General features: G+C 40.7%; 1 protein-coding gene and 1 long non-coding RNA gene across 2 annotated transcripts in view; one reads left to right on the top strand and one right to left on the bottom strand.

Annotated features, from left to right (window-relative positions):
* WDR70 (WD repeat domain 70) overlaps window positions 1-17,065 on the bottom strand; it is a 316,291-nt gene that overhangs the window by 22,487 nt on the left and 276,739 nt on the right. The window contains exons 14-16 of the mRNA XM_080803311.1: window positions 4,213-4,313; window positions 2,489-2,568; window positions 400-516 (exon numbers count right to left, since the gene is read on the bottom strand). Coding sequence (XP_080659437.1) covers window positions 400-516; window positions 2,489-2,568; window positions 4,213-4,313 — 298 coding nt within the window. The remainder of the gene's footprint in view (window positions 1-399; window positions 517-2,488; window positions 2,569-4,212; window positions 4,314-17,065) is intronic.
* LOC308343472 lies at window positions 8,006-14,720 on the top strand. The gene is made up of 3 exons (XR_013966875.1): window positions 8,006-8,350; window positions 9,852-10,044; window positions 14,590-14,720. It is a non-coding gene; the product is annotated as an uncharacterized lncRNA (long non-coding RNA).

Genomic DNA, 17,065 nt, shown 5'->3' on the forward strand with positions numbered 1-17,065 from the left:
AAACCTAATTCATCCCGGATTCTGGTCAAAGTACTCAAATGTTGTGTACGAAGCCAACACTGACAGCAGTAGTTTCAACACTGGGTTCCGGGAGCCCTAGAGTTCCACCAAAATCACCTAAAAGGGCTCAAGTCAGGGACCGAGCAGAAAGGGGCCCAGCCTTCTCTCTGTTAGCACCGCAGCTCTGTTTTGATGTTTTATGCACCAGGATTCTACATCCTTTAAGCAAAACGTTCTGATGCTAAAAAGAAAATGTTTGAAAACCACCATATAGTAAAATCTCTCTAGAGACAAAGCAGCAATCAGGAGCAAAGTATCTTCCCACTTCTCTCTCAGCGAACACTGCCCCCCCGCCCCCCACCCCCTCTGTAGGTCACCAGCTGGATCGATCTCGGTCACCTGGGCCTGCCACAGGAGGTTCGGGTTTATGCGACTTCAGGGGATCCAGTCTGTCCTTCTCCAGCTGTTTCCTTGTACTCCGTTGGCGGGGTTCACGGAACATAGGCAAGGCATGAGCTACGAGAAGTCACATTTGAAAAATTTTATTATAATAATAACCCTTCCATCCAAAAACATAGCTGAAGCATGACTAACTTGAAGATGAAATGGAAGTCATAATGACAGCCTTCCTCTAATAATAAAAGACAGTCTTACTGTAACCAATTAGCCAATTTTGTTTGAGACCAGACTCATTGTTCACCTCTCCTGGCAACTAATGGCACTCAGGAAATACTGTCAAATACTGTCACGGAAACACTGGTGAGGCTCCCGGTCGCCCAAACCATGGGTAGCAGTTAAACTTAATTTCTGTGGTTTTGAAATGAAAACACTTAATGGGACTGCTTCTTATTTTTTTCTTACAGGACCCAAATGTGAATGAGGCCAGCAGCTCGCCTGTCAGCCCTGAAGTCTCCTCGGACGCCTCAAAAAACCTCTGGAATCACTTCACACGTTTCTGAAATGTGACCACCTCTCAGGAGGAGTTGACAACACTGAGTAACCGGAAGGAAGGAGCACTTCTCCCACTGAAACTGGGGTAAAGGTTGCCCTGAATGCGGGGGGGGGTGTCTGGATCTCCAGGCATGGTGACTCGATGAAGACTCTTCCCTACTTCTATGTGGTGGACGAAACAAAAGGGTAAGACTCAGAGTAGTATTTGTCTAATTGCTACTGGTTGTTCACTCAATGTCAGAATTCAATCTTATAAAAGAGTCTATGAATGTAAAAGGAAAATAGTGATATTCTGCGGAGAGCAAGAAGGTGACTGGGGGGGAAATTAAAGATCTTTTTCTTAACCAAAAACTGTTTCAGAATATTTTCTTTGGATCCTTACATGAGGAGTACAACCTCCTTTAAAAGAGAAAACCTTTATCCAGGGGAGTAGGGCTGAGAAGGAAAAGGATTAAGAGGGGCTCAAAGGGAATTTATAATATGAATGATAGAAATGTCTCAAATACTTCAAAAACTCTTCCAGTATCCCCCTCTCCCTAGCACCTGCTGGGGCCAGGACCATCTCACTCACCAGTAAAACTCTCCTGCCTTGAATCAGGGAAGCTGAGAAACACAGCCACCCCCTCACTCTGTTGGGCAACACGACACAACAGTATTTTTAGGAGGGGGAAAAATAGCTTTTCACTTCAAACGACTGGAGGAATTTAAGTAGGCCGCATGTAATTACATGAGCTAGACTGGTTGTGACACCGACTTTAACACTTCTACTCTTGCAAAAAGTGTCACGGGATCTCCTTACTGATCATAAGCTCCAAGGGACTTGGTCTTACAGGAGACCCACTACCAGGGAGAAAAACCCAGCAGTACAGCGCCCTCTGGGCTTGAGACGGAAACCCTGGTGAGGTCCATAGGGCATCTGCTCATCACAACTGCTACTTCTTCCAAGATGTCCCTCCAGCCACTAGCTGTGACAGGTCTGAGGCTCCCGCCCTGGGCAACACACATCTGCCAGGTTGACAAACGTGAGAGAAGCTGCTTAGTCTGGTAAGATTTCTGGGTAGTTCCTTTTGTATCTAAATGTCTCCGGATCTATTGTCACAGAGTTTCAGAGGGAGCTGAAGGAGACCTTTCACCCAGTCTCCCCCCTCTCCTGATAAAGTTCAGTTGTTCAACATCACACTGCATGCCACTGGTAGAACTGGACAAATCCAGGTCTCCTGATTCCAAGACCAGCACTCATTCTTGTTTATTCTTAGAACAGATTGTTATTCTTTAAAAGGCTGCTTTGGAGTAATGCATTAGGCTCAAATAGGCTTTTCCCTTTTGGGTTGAAAGTTACATGAAATTACCCTGTCTCTGTGATGAGTCACAGAAGCTACAGCGGTTAGCTGTTACATGACTTGCAGCCCTGTCCACAAAGTATTTTGTAATATATGCCCAGACTCCGAAGACTTTTTCTCTCTCTAAAGCCATGAGAGCAACACCACACTACAGCAGAAGGGAGAAAGATGATGGAGAGACCACGCTAACAACTTACGGGTGATGATGTAGTCCTGGGTTAGAGTCTCGGCTTGTTTTGCCTTCCGCTGGGTTTTAACCACACACAATTTTGCTCCCCTGGGGCGGGTAAAAGCACATTATTTTCTTTACTTGGTCTTATAAACAGAAAGTCATGTCAAAAGCATTAGATACTTTCAGGAACACACTCTGTGCACACCATCTCGCCAAGTCCTTGACTTTCTAAGGGATGGTCAACAGAAGGGGCCTTGGTGATAAGGGCTTAAATTTATGGCAAAGCAAGTCTGTCAGTCAGTGGTTACTACTGAGTGAAAGGGTTGGAGAGGTAACTGGGCAACAGAACACTAGTTTAAGAAATCTATAGAAATAACTTAAAATTTAAGATCTTAGAGAGATATAAATAAAATTTAAAAACCTTTTTACCGTGACGGTCACAGGGTTCAAATTTTAGTTTATGTCTCAGATGAAAGCAACCTGGGTGGTCTACACCCCAAGTGGCATTTGTCCGCATCTCAAATGTAAGAGTACAAGTGTCTGGAACTGAGTCGGCTTGGCAGTGTTGCCATGGGGCAACTGCCCAAGAATGTGTGGGATTAACCAAAAGTCCGATTAGAACATTTCACTTCTCCTTAGCAATAATGAGCGATCCCTCTCAGGAGGAGCAAATACAAATAAAAAAATTTCTTCAAGATTCCAAACATAGTAGCTTCCAAATAGGGGCCAGCAAATGGGGCTCACTGTTTTCTCAAGTGAAACAGACTCTCTCATTCTAATTACGTTAGCATTTTTAATTTCTTTACTTATTAAAAAACAAACAAAATCCTATTTGTTCTTAAATACAATGAAAACTTTATTTTAGAGGGCAAGGGTTCCAAAGCTAGTCCACAAAGTTCCAAGAGAAGACAGAACTGTCTGTTTCTATTCAGATCCAAATTATAACAATGAACATTCATTAATAGAGGAGGAGTTTCCTTTCCTCAAAAAGGATGTGAGACCTCACAACAGGTTTATGGGGGACCCCAGTGAATTTAGCATGTGCAGTTTAATACTAGCTAACCAAGGCTTACTCCAGAGAAAGAGCTAATCAAGTAGTGTACCTTAAGAGAGAAACAAAACCATCGTCATTTGGGGTGGTGACAAGTGTTCATCTTTGTGCCCAAAGAAAATGAAAATAACCTGAGGAACAGAGGGAGCCTCCAGTGAAGTTTTCAGACTTCTGAAACACACGGGGATGTTTAAGTCTAGCATTTGGGGCGGGCATAAGGTTGAAGAGGAAATAATTTGTGCTCTCCCCTTCCGCTGGTGGAGAACAACCCCCAAAATCCAAACCACTACCTGATAAAAGCCCAAACAGAAAGGGAACAAAACAGACTAGCCGTTCCCAATTCTTGTAAGGGGTTAGTTCTCTGCTTTGTTAATCCCTTACATGTATCACTGCTAATGCCATGTCCAGGGAAGTATGCAAAGTGGGCAAGATTTATCCCCCTTTGCACTCAGCATTTCAGCTAAAGAACTGAAAATCCCCAGGAAACTTTCACTTTAAATTCTGTCTGGATCAAGGGCAATATCCAAATCCTCTTTAAAGTACAATACCAGGAGTCTGAGGCTTTACTCTGTGCCAGCTGCATTTTCTAAAAGGGTGGATCCCCATCAAAGGGGGAAATAAAAAAAAGCAGGGTGGGAAACGAAGCCCTCCCCCCAGTTGTTGTCATCCATCTAAAACAGGCCATACTTATGAAATACCTCTGGCTCTTGTTGGGGTCGTAATAGACTTTAGCCAATCCATTTCCAGTTCCTACCATGATCTGGTTCAGCTTTGGATGCCACAGGCAGCGGACAACACTCTGAAAAGGAAAGGCACGGGAATCAACTAAAGAAGCCAAATAAAGATGGGAAAAATCCTATTTTGGTGGCTAGTTTGCTAAAGTGGGCATTATCCTGATGGCTACCTGTAGTTTTTAGGACATTCTCCCCATAAACCAGAAGGTTGTGTCCCTGAGTTAGGTTCTATTCCATCACTTGTTATAAGTGTGATACCCTTTAAAAATGAAAAAGATGAGGCGCCTGGGTGGCTTAGTGGATTAAAGCCTCTGCCTTTGGCTCGGGTCATGATCTCAGGGTCCTGGGATGGAGCCCCGCACTGGGCTCTCTGCTCAGCAGGGAGCCTGCTTCCTCCTCTCTCTGCCTGCCTCTCTGCCTACTTGTGATCTCTGTCTGCCAAATAAATAAATAAATAAAATCTTTTAAAAAAATGAAGAAGATGTTCCTTCCTGACACCTCTCCTGTCTTTTCCTGACAACCTAGCAACCGCAGAGGTAGGCTTCTCCAGCTCCTTGGCCATGTGAGACTGGCATCTTGGAACGCTAAGCCCACATAACTCAGTTCCACTTACCACTGAAGCAGATTTAGATCTCAGTGTTTCATGCTTTTATACACACAATACGTCCCTCTGGACAGCAGATTGAAGCCAGGTGCTTATTGTTTTTAGTTCACCAAGATCCAAATTTCATAAAGCTTTTTCAGGAACAACACATATTTGCAGGCATTGAATAATATCTCCCTATCTATGAGATAAACCAGCAGGATGATAGCAGAAGTAAAACAGAGATACAGCATACAAAGACTTGACATTAACCTGAATGAAAAACTATTTAAGAGAAGGTTCGCTGGAAGTTATGATCCTTTGAATTCATTACAGGTAAGGAAAACAAGTGGTGCTCTGGGGTCAAAAAGAATGAGTTCTCAGTGAGAATGACAACCAGTTTTTAATTTGTGTCTGCAGTAAGCGGGCCGAAGTGGGAGGTTTAGCAGGGACAGAATGGTGGGGCGGGGGAAATAAAGCTCAAATTGGTAGGCAGAGACACCATGGGCCAGGTTCTGCAGATCTCGCTCTGATAGAACAAGCAATGCATGGAAACACCAATTCAAGATTTTGGGGCGCCTGGGTGGCTCAGCGGGTTAAAGCCTCTGCCTTCGGCTCAGGTCATGGTCCCAGGGTCCTGGGATGAGCCCCGCATCGGGCTCTCTGCTCAGTGGGGGGGCCTGCTTCCTCCTCTCTCTCTGCCTGCCTCTCTTCCTACTTGTGATCTCTCTCTCTCTGTCAAATAAATAAATAAAATCTTTAAAAAAAAAAAAAAGATTTATTAAGGACCATCACATGCCACGCAATGTACAAGGACTAAAGAAAAAAGGGTACAATTAGATACTGCTATTTTAGGTTCTGAGAGCAAAATGAAAATTGCAAAAATTCCTGGCTTCCAAATCTATCTCAGGCTGAATTTCTCTGGTTTCTTCTCCCTAACCATCCTATTCTTGTTAAGACAGTGTCTGTGCATCTCCTCAATCCCTTTTGATAGAAATTCTGGCTCCCACCTGACTGGCGAGAAGTACGCATATCATTATATGGCCCCAGATCCTTCTCTGAGATTCCTGAGGAACTCAAGAGGAAACCTAAGAGTCTGCAGATCTTCTCATTCTTGTCTGACAATGCTCTACAAGAGCGGTTCCTAAGCTCTGCAGCACGGAAGACAGCCGAGATGGTCTACAGAGAAAATAAAACCAGAGTGGCTGTGTTTTCCCAGTTTGGGGGGGGGAGGGGTAAAATTGGGTTAAAAGGGCAAGTTTTTATAATTTTAGGTGTTCTTTCCACAATTTTTTCTTAAATCTATGGTGCCCACTACCCAGTGTCTACCAGCAAGCACTAAAAGATGATAAAACATAACGTAGTGAGTGGTTATTAACAAAAATCCTTGAGAACAGTATATCATACACGGCTTGGCTTTTGGGGGCTGTCATTTCGTTTATATGCTTGTGAAACCTACTTTATAATGCACAAGCATAGAAGACACATTTTATCTTATAAAACTGTGCTTGGTTGGTAAGATGACATTAAGTTTATCAACAGTTCATGGTCTAAAAAGCACAGCCTGACTTACAGGTGCTCTGCCATTGAGATTCATTTGAGAACCATGCCTTGGCCACTGGAAATTTCCAAATGGTCATGGCTAGGTATAAGGAAACATGAGAAGAGTCACGAACTTAACCTTATAAAACCCAATCTAGAATAAGTTCATCCAAGCCAATACTCATCTCCTTTAAATCAATGCTTACATGTCATCATGCCAAGAGTGTCCCATTTAAAACTGTGCCCCACAACTTCCCTTACTCTGTTTTTTTCATTTTAACCAAAGCATGTATCACCTTTTAACATAATATATAATTTTATCTTTAATTATGCTTATTATCTGCTTCCCTGACGTGAACATAATTTCCACATAGGCAGAGATCTTGGCGTATTTTAGGTGGCAATGTATCCCAAATGCCTAGATTAGTGTGTGGTGTTCAATAAATGTTTGCTGATGGAATGAATCAAGGGTCAGAATTCACCCAAGTCTAAATGGACTGCTTTGCTACGCAGAGTTAGAGACAAGTGAAAGTTCAAGTTAAAATCATTACAATCTATGGAGAATAATTTTATTTCTCTCGATCATTATCATACTCAAGTATCCTACAGACAAAGTAGAGTTCGTTCCTTCCTAATGTGGTCCTAAAAAGAGGGATATGCATGAACCAGAGAGTGAGAGACAATAGTAAGAGGGGCTTTCAAGGGCCTTCAGAAATCCCAGCCACCTACAAATGGCCCCAGGACAATCTCAAGGACATAGTATTAAAGTTATTTCACTTCCTTGGTTCTCTAGAGGTCTGGCTAAGCAGTCTAAGATTACTGGTTCTCAAATACATTTTCAAGTGAGCAGGGTGCAGAATTGGAAAGGATCCACAATGTAGGCCTGGTAAATTCCAAGACACCCAGCCAAACAGGCAGTTTCCAGGGGCAGCAGGTTACTGTTACTCTCTCCCTCCAAGCTGAGGGTGTAAATGTTAGAGAGAGGCAACTGCCCAGGCCAACAGACCAAGGCTGGATTGCTTTCTAGGTAGTCCAAACTCAGGCCATTGCACCTCTATTCCCGTTCACGTCCCTCCCGCTCCGGAGTTCTTAGACACACACGTGGCTGGTCAGCATAAAGCTCACTTACCCTCCTTTTTACATGGAAGCAGGGAGAATGCAGATAAGACCCCTTGAACTAAACAGTCATTCCAGAGCTCCATCCACTGTGGCAATGAGTCACCAAGGCAGCCAATGAGGGCTCCATGAGCCGTCTAACTTAGGCAAAGGATACTTAAGGCTCAATTACCCTAAGACTGGTTATTAATCAAATACTACAGGGATTCCGAAACATGGAATGAAGAAACAGAATTCAAAGTCAAAGGTGGGTGGGCCTTTTTTGTTTATTAATATTTATTGTGTGTGTTTAGCTAACCTTTGTAAACTTTGCAGCTAATGCGGCTCCACACTTTGTCCTGTCAAGGAAATGCATCTTATAGCAGAGAGCTGGCCATCTGCCAAACCAAACAAACCCTGAGACAGCAGCGCGGGGCAGCCAACAGAGCAGCCACGCTGCTAACTCGTGGAACATACATACCGGGCTTTACTTAACAACAATGGGACACGTGCCTGCTAGAAACCCAAGGAACTATCAGAAGACACAGGAGCTATAACTACTTCGGCAGAGGGCATCCCCTCCGTCAACCACCCACCGGAGCCTCCCTTTGGGCTCTGGTCTTCGGGAGGTGCTTCTGTGGCCGGGGGCTGACACAGTCGGACCCACCCGCGGGCTTCCCGAGCAACGCAGCAAACGGAGGGTCCCCAGCACATCTGAGTGGCGGGACCAGAGAGGAAAATGACACAAGAGCTACCCGGATCTATGAGAAAGCCTTCACACTGTACCCTGAGATTCAAACGGCGGGAGCCCACTGTCGTGGGAAGGACTAGATTCTGAAATTAGTCGCATATTTTAAAAAACTGATTTGCTGCACTGACTTGGTAAGGCATTTTATTCTTACACTAATCTACTTCAGCTTACCAAAACAATGTGCATCCACTAATGGCTTCCCCTAGCTAATTAGGCTGACCTCCGTTTTAGCACAAAATTAGGTGTAGCCTTGTAAACCAAAGCCTAACTTCATCTTTGCATTATAATTTGGCAATGCAGAGTAACCACAATCTGCCCCAAAGGTACTTAGCTCTAGCAGCAGAGCCACAAAGAGACGGGAATGGGGCTGGAGGTCATAAGCAAGATGACAAGAAGGAATTACAAGACTTTAATGTACTTAACACAGAGATCTTTCTTCTCTGCAGAGACCAAAGAAAAAGCAGGGGCATGGGCTGGGGAAGAAGAGAGCGCTGTGTACAAACAGCAGTGTCAATATTCCGAAACAGGAATTTTGGGATTACCCCTTAGCAAAAGTAAAAGGCCATGAAAACTTCCAAATAATTTATTTCTGTGGTTTTTACGGTTTACTTTAAGTGAAATCATGGAAGCAAATAAAGAGAGGAGAAGGAAGCGAATGAGAGAAATGAATTTATATTTTAGGGCATGGTGGGAAGGGAACTACTAAGTATCTGGAATTTTATATTATCTAAAGTAACTGAATCCTTGCAACAATACTACAAAATTAGTAATGTTATCCTCATTTCATAAGAACGAGAAACTGAGGCTTAAAGGAGGGTGGGGAACTTTCCCAAGGCCATGCAGCTTGTACAGAAAGGAACTGGGATCAGTGGGGAGGTTTTCCCAATTCCAGTGCTCCTTCCCTGCTACTACTTAATTATGCAAAGTCCTATTTTAGAAGATGGGGAGGAAGGGATGTGGGAGATCTGAAATCATTTCCAAACCCACCTAAGCCAGAAGTAGAAATCTTAGCAAGTTTATATTAAAAGGCAGATGGTATAACTAAAATCATAAAGGAAAGGCTCACTACTAACCAGGTCATAAATGTTACTATAAAGAAATCAATGCCTGTATAGTATCTTAGGCGTCTGTAATGCACATACCCAAACACCACCGTTATTCTGCTCTACACGCTAAAAGAAGCCTAACATCCTTCATAATTTTATATCTTAAACATGATTATGATGAAACACCATTTCCTGATCCTTCCCAGCTGCTGAGCCATACTGTAAACCAAACTCCATCTGGTTTTTTCATGTTTGGTTTTTGTCACATAGTACAAGAATGGATAAGCTAGCTAGGGATTCCTTGGGAGAACCAGCACTTTTCAGAATTTTCAAATAAGGAGCCTTACACCTCTTTGTGAAGGAGACAGTCACAGTTTTGCAGATCTGTATGGAGGCAGCCTCATGGTCATGGATATCCTCAGGAATATCCACTGCATTTGAATGGCTGTGTGTGTGCTGATTCCCAAGGCTAAGATCACAGATCAAGATATGAGTCCAAAATAAATAAAAAGAAGGCAGATGAAAATGGAAAAATACTGGAGAAAAAACTCTTCAAATTTTCACAAGCCCAAATTTCATTTCACAGAAAGAAGAACTGCTTTCTACATTAAAACACTGAGCCACGAAGGTAGAAGAGTACGACGAGAATTCTTTATACCTTTGTAGGCTATTTGTCCTGTCCTGCCAAAGCCATGATTTCCCCAAATTTGGGGTATTCTGCAGCATGCATGGACCATGAGGCTTGGCTTCATCCCTCTGAAGTTCAGGAGGAAAACCTGGTGAGTAAGTCTCAGTCTCCAATAAATAAAACTCCTCAACACCCACCTGATCTCCATGGAGACATCCCTCAAATGGAAAAAATTAAAGACAGACATCTTCTCAGTTCTTCTTCCTAAATACACACCTATCCTTTCTTCTTCCTCCACACCTCCTCCAACTCCAAGGAAGTTCTACCACAGGGCCAGACATGAAGCAACTATCACTCTTTGCTTGAAATCTCAGTCTTCCCCCTTTCTTGCCCCAAGTAATTTTCTGATAAACCAGATAGCAGCTTAACGGTGAAAAGAAAAAAAAAAAAAATGCTGTACCATTTTTATAATTGTAGGGCCTGCTGCAGAAAAACCAAACAAGGAAAAGTGTTGCTCTGTACTTGCCACAAATATCTGATACAGATGTACAGATTATGACTTTTAAAAACTAGCACCTAATTATCAAATTAATTCCCATCAAAGCCATGGAAAATTCATTTATTAAAATCTTTTCCTTTATAGCCTATGCTCTAAAATTAAGGTAATTGCTAAAGCAGCAAAAATCTGAAACCTGGTAGTTGTCCTTGGCACTAAATGAATCACATCTGTATCTGATAATAAAAATGCCTAAAGAATTTCATCACAAGAAAAAGTTCTCAGAGTAAATGGAAGGTCTCTTGGGTAAGAAAATTAAATACAATTTTCTTCATCTAATTCAAAACACTAAATGTTAGTTTGCTCCAATCCACTTATTTGAGAAGAATTTACAAAGGCAAAGAAAGCACAAATAATGACTGAAGAAAATCTGGTAATTATTCTTATTAATGGCAGTCTGGGAGCCGGAAACAAACAGGCAGCTGGAAGCTGGAGTCCACAGGATGAGTGACACTGGCGGTGGATCCTACAAGGCAAATATCCCAGAGGCCCCATACCACAACCATCCACAGAGAAGCAGCACTTACTGGAGGCACAGTCCCAAAATTCTAGCGGAGCTTCCCACTGGTGGGCACACGATGGGCTGCAGGGAATTCCTCAGGCCTGAGATCTCCTCAGGTCTAAGATGGGCGTAGGGTCCTAGAGCCTTCAGAAAATCAGTTAACAGCAAAGAGAACCCTTATCTGTTTACACATTATCATCATGAGCACCTGGTTGAGAAAAAGCTTGAGAAACACTAAGGCCACATCTCTCAGCTAATCTACGCAGACCCAGGCCTCTTTACTCTTCTTCATTCATCAAGTTAAAGAAGGCCAAGGCCATACATGAAAAAGCCACAGCTAACATCATATTCAATGGTGAAAGCTGAGAGCTTTTCCCCTAAGATCAGGGACAAGCAAAGATGTCCACTCTTGCCACTTTTATTCAACATAGTACTGGAAGTCCTGGCTAAAGCAATAAGACAATAAATACATATATACATACATACATACATACATACATGGCAGGCACATTGGTAAAGAAGTAATAAAACTTTCACTATTTGCAGATCACATGATACTGTATATAGAAAATCCTGAAGACTCGCCCAAAAAACTAGTAGAATAAATAAATTCAGTAAGGTCACAGGAAACAAAATCTATATACAGAAACCCACTGCATTTCTATACATCAATAACAAAGTGGCAGAAAGAGAAATTAAGAAAACAAGCCTGTTTATAATTGTACCAAAAATAATAAAATACCTAGGAATAAACTTAACTGAAGAGATGAAAGATCTTTACTCTGAAAAGTATAAAACACTAATGAAAGAAATTGAAGACACAAACAAATGGAAAGATATTCCATACTAATGGATTGGAAGAACAAACATTGTTAAAATGCCCATACTACGCAAAGCAATCTCCTGATTCAATGCAAACCCTATCAAAATTCCAACAGTATTCTTCACAGAATTAGAACAAATAATCTTAAAATGTGTATGGAACCACAAAAGACCTCAAATAGTCAAAGCAATCTTGAAAAAGAGGAACAAAATGGGAGGTATCACAATCCCAGATACCAAGATGTACTACCAAGCTGCACTAATCAAAATAGTATGGTACTGGTACAAAAACAAGCATAGATCAATAGAACATAATAGAGCGCCCAGGAATAAATCCACAATTATATGGTCAAATAATCTTCAACAAAAGAGTCAAGAATATGCAATGGGAAAAAGTTTCTTCAACAAATGGCGCTGGGAAAACTGGACAGCTACATGAAAAAAAATGCAACTGGACCCCTTTCTCACACAATACACAAAATTAAACTCAAAATAGATTAAAGACCTAAATTTAAGATCTGAAACCATAAAAATCCTAGAAGATCTGAAACCATAAAAAACCATAAAATCACAGGCAGTAATTTCTCTGACATTGGCCATAGCAACATTTTTCTAGACAGGCCTCCCATCTAGGAGGCAAGGGAAACTAAAGCAAAAAGAAACTATTAAGACTACATCAAAATAAAAAGCTTTTATACAACAAAGGAAACTATCAACAAAACTAAATGACAACCTACTGAATGGGAGAAGATATTTGCCAATGACATACTGGATAAAGTTTTAGTATCCAAAATATATAAAGTACGTATTATAACTCAACACCCAAAAAACAAACAATCTGATTAAAGAATGGGCAGAAAACCTGAATAGACATTTTGCAAAAGAAGACATACAGATGGCCAGTAGACATATGAAAAGATGCTCAACATCACTCATCATCAGGGAAATGAAAACCAAAACCACAATGAGGTACCACCACACACCTCTCAGAATGACTAAAATCAAACAAACAAGAAACAACAAATGTTGGCGAGGAGGCGGAGAAAAACATACCCTTGTACAGTGTTGGTGGGAATGCAAACTGGTACAGCCCCTGTGGAAAATAGTAGGGAAGATCCTCAAAAAATTAAAAATAGAATTGCTATAGCATCCAGTAATTCTACTACTGAGTATTTACCAAAAGAATGCAAAAATATCAATTCAAAAAGATATGTGCCCCCTAGTGTATTGCATCATTATTTACAACAGCCAAATTAAGGAAAGAACCCAAGTGCCCACCAATAGATGAATGGATGAAGAAGTGGTATATATATGCAACAGACTATTACTCAGACATAAAAAAAAAAAACAAATAATATCTTTCCATTTGCAACAACAGAGATGGATCTAGAGGGTATAATTCTAAGTAAAATAAGTCAATCAGACAAAGGCAAATACCATAACCACACTCATATGTGAAACTGAAGGAACAAAACAAAGAAGCAAAGAAAAAAAGGGACAACCCAAAAAACAGACTCTTAAGTATAGAGAACTGATGGTTACCAGTGGAGAGGTGGGTTGGAGGATGATTGAATAAATAAAGGGGATATAAGTACACTTATAATGATGAATACTGAGTAATGTTAAGAATTGTTGAGTCACTATATTGTACATCTGAAGCATATTTAATATAACACTGTATGTTAACTACACTGGACTTCAAATTTTAAGAAAAATAGGTATGTGCATAAAGATAATAACCATAAATCCTTTGTTTATATGAGTAAACAAAGCACAAGTAGATAAAGCTATTAAATCCCTATACAAGGTAAGAAATACACGTCATTAAATCTTGGAAATTATCAGCTATGTAAAACCAACCAAACCAAACCAAACAAGAAAAGTTGAATCTTCAAAAATGAACTATATAGGGGCACCTGGGTGGCTTGGCCATTAGGCCGCTGCCTTCGGCTCAGGTCATGATCCCAGGGTCTTGGGATCCGGCCCCGCATCGGGCTCCTTGCTCAGCGGGAAGCCTGCTTCTCCCTCTTCCACTTCCCCTGCTAGTGTTCCCTCTCTCGCTGTTCACTGTGTCTCTCTGTCAAATAAATAAGATCTTTTAAAAAAATGAACTATATAGGATATGTAAAGCACTATTTATCTTAATATAGTATGGGTAAAATGTTTCACAAATCATACTTCTTTACTTAGCCCTTTGGGGGAGTCTCACAACCCCTCCTCACACATGACAAAGCATTATATCACTCCCCCCCCCCCAAAAAAAACCACTATCCTGGGATATGTGTTAATTATAGACCTCTTTCTTCCCCACACTATATATAATTGTCTGGCCAGAGGTCCGATAGAACAGCTGGAAAACATGTTACTAAAGATCGTTCATCAAATTCAGGTTGGGAGAGGAAAAACTGTCACAGAATGTCCTACAAGACATAAAGTCCTTCACTGGTCTGCTATCAGCAGGACATAATACGGTGCTGGGGTTAGACAACAGAGCACTAGTCATCATTGCGCTGTATGGTTTCACACTGTATAAAGAAGAGTGTGCCATTCTGAACAGCTTCAAAAATCTATAAAATCAAGTTCTCCTTTTCTGATATTTTATAAAGGAGTCAAGTATGTTTCTCCTTCAGGGCTGTATTATCTAGTGGCTAATTCTTCATCCAGCTTAACCATTCATGGCAATCATATCTATACAAGGAAATACAAATAAATTTCAATACCAATTAAAAGAACATCAAACACAAGAGTGTAGAGAAGAAAAAAATGTTTCTATTTAACCAAAAGGGTAATAGTGACTTTTGTTATTGTTTTTGCAGGTCCAGAAATGGAAGCAGAACAGTAAACAGAAATCATTTCTTTGAAATCGCTAATACCAATAAGTAGTTGATGTCTTTAAATATAGCATGAGGGCTCCTGGGTGGCTCAGTGGGTTAAGCCTCTGCCTTCAGCACAGGTCATGATCCCAGGGTCCTGGGATCGAGCCCCGCATCGGGCTCTCTGCTCAGCAAGGAGCCTGCTTCTCCCTCTCTCAGCCTGCCTCTCTGACTACTTGTGATCTTTCTCTCTGTGTCAAATAAATAAATAAAATCTTTAAAAAATAAATAAATAAATAAATAAATAATAAATAAAGCACGATACAGGGTAAATGTCACTAGAAAATGAGTAAACTATTAAACTGAATGAGCTCTCCTTTTGGTCCTCATTCTTTTGCTTTCAATGATTTATGAAGCCTAGAGCAGCACGTGACTGGCACTTCAACTCAACGTAACTCTCAAAATAAGATCTTTTCAAACAGATGATCAAAGAGATAATTACAGGAAGGACATCTCACTATAGGTTTTGAATGAATTCCTACAGCAAGCATTATTTCAAGGAAAAGAATGTCTGAGAAGAGAGGATCAGAGATAACAGAAATGTTGAGAAAATATGACCCACAAGGAAATGTTAAAAAAAAAAAAAAACAACTAAGTTTGGTTCTCGTAGACAAGAGAAGACTGAACAGAAACTTTGTAATAGAGGAAACAGAGGATGTTGACCAGCTGTTCTCCAACTCCATGAGGACTCCCGTAAAGGATGCGGGCTCTAAGCTTAAGAATGTGAGGCTCAAGTACAGGAAAAAAATAAAAAAGATCTGATAGTAAGGGATTTCAACAAAAGGAATGAACTCTTTGGAAGGGTTGTAAAATCTGTTAAAATTAACTCTAAATTTCACATAGAAGAATTAAGGCATAGTTCCCAGGTAGGCAAGGAGATGGACTCCGGAAGATAATATTGAGAAACTAAACAAAGTATGCTTGATGCCAGATGGCAGCTGATTAAGCAAAAGCCAGTAGCTTTGCCTGTGGCAGTTACATCAAGGGAACACACCACCAGAGTAAGAGAAGTGACTCACACCAGGATCAATGACATTATTTTACTTCCTACAATATAAATGTCCCTGCAAATGTGCAGGGATCTTAGAAGCTTCCTCCTAGGCACATCTGCTGCAATCTGTACTATTCCATTATGTATTTTCCATTACCACTGTAATTTTTTTTTCAAGGAAGGAAGGAACGAAGGAAGTTAAGGAAAAAAGGAAGGAAAGTAGGAAGGGAGAAAGGAAGGAAGGGCTGGTTTTAGGTGAGACAGAGGAAACATTCCACTCAGTCTTGCCTTCTGAATGCAGTTATATAATACAGAAGGCATAGAGCACCTATTTGAGGACTCTGAAAAGTAAACAGTAGTAGTAGGTAGATTGGGGAATTAGTCCAGAATTCAGAACATCACTGAAACAGAAGAGTTTACTATTTCCCTTATTCCAGTACTTTCCACTACCCCGCCCCAAAACCTGTGATGCACAAAATACCAAAATTTTGAAAAAGACAGCTCGGTTCAGTTCAGTTTCCCTTTTGCCTTAAGCTTTAGTACACCTTGGCACAGCCTTGTTACTCATCCCATTTTTATTTAAAATATTGGCATTTTATTCATCATGGATTTTTTGTATTTTCATTTTTTATAATGTTGTGTTAAAATGTCATTTATCTTGTACTGAGTTTTTTGGCACCTCCTTAAATTTTGTGCTTGAGCCTGACCCTGGACCTGGATGGACCTGTCTCAACATATGTCTCCCTCTATTACATAAAATTAAGCCCAAAATGGACCACTAGACCTAAATGCAAAACATAAAACTTACAGAAGAAAATCTGGGTGACCTGGGGTCAGTCAGGGAGTTCTGAGATATGACACCAAAAATACACTTTATAAAAGAAAAAAACTGTAATTCGGACTGTATCAGATTCAAAATCTTTTGTTTCATTAAGACACTATTAAGAAAAAAATAAGCAACTAACTGGGAGAAAGTATTTGCAGATACCCTAAAAAGAACTTATCCTAGAAAGAACTTGGTGTCCAGAATATATAGAGGATTCTCAAAACTTAATGGTAAGAAAACAAACAACCTGATTTTAAAAATGGGCAAAAATACTTGAACAGGTGCTTCACCAAAGAGAGTAACAGCGGACAAAGAGCATATGAAGATATTCACCATCATTAGCCAGTTAGAAAAATGCAAATTATAACCGGATGAGAGACCATTCCACACCTATTAGAATGTATAAAATAAAAAGTGTCCACAACACAAACTGTTGTTAAGGATACGGAGCAAATGGAAAACAAATACACCATTGGTGGAAATGCAAAATGGTACTGTTACTCTGAAGAATGGCTTGGTATTTTCTTATAAAAATAATCACATACTCACTGTATGACCCAACAAGCCTACTCTTAGGTATTTACTCTACAGAAACAAAGGCT

Source organism: Martes martes (genome assembly GCF_963455335.1).
Source record: "Martes martes genome assembly, chromosome: 5".
Classification (NCBI taxonomy): Eukaryota; Metazoa; Chordata; class Mammalia; order Carnivora; family Mustelidae; genus Martes; species Martes martes.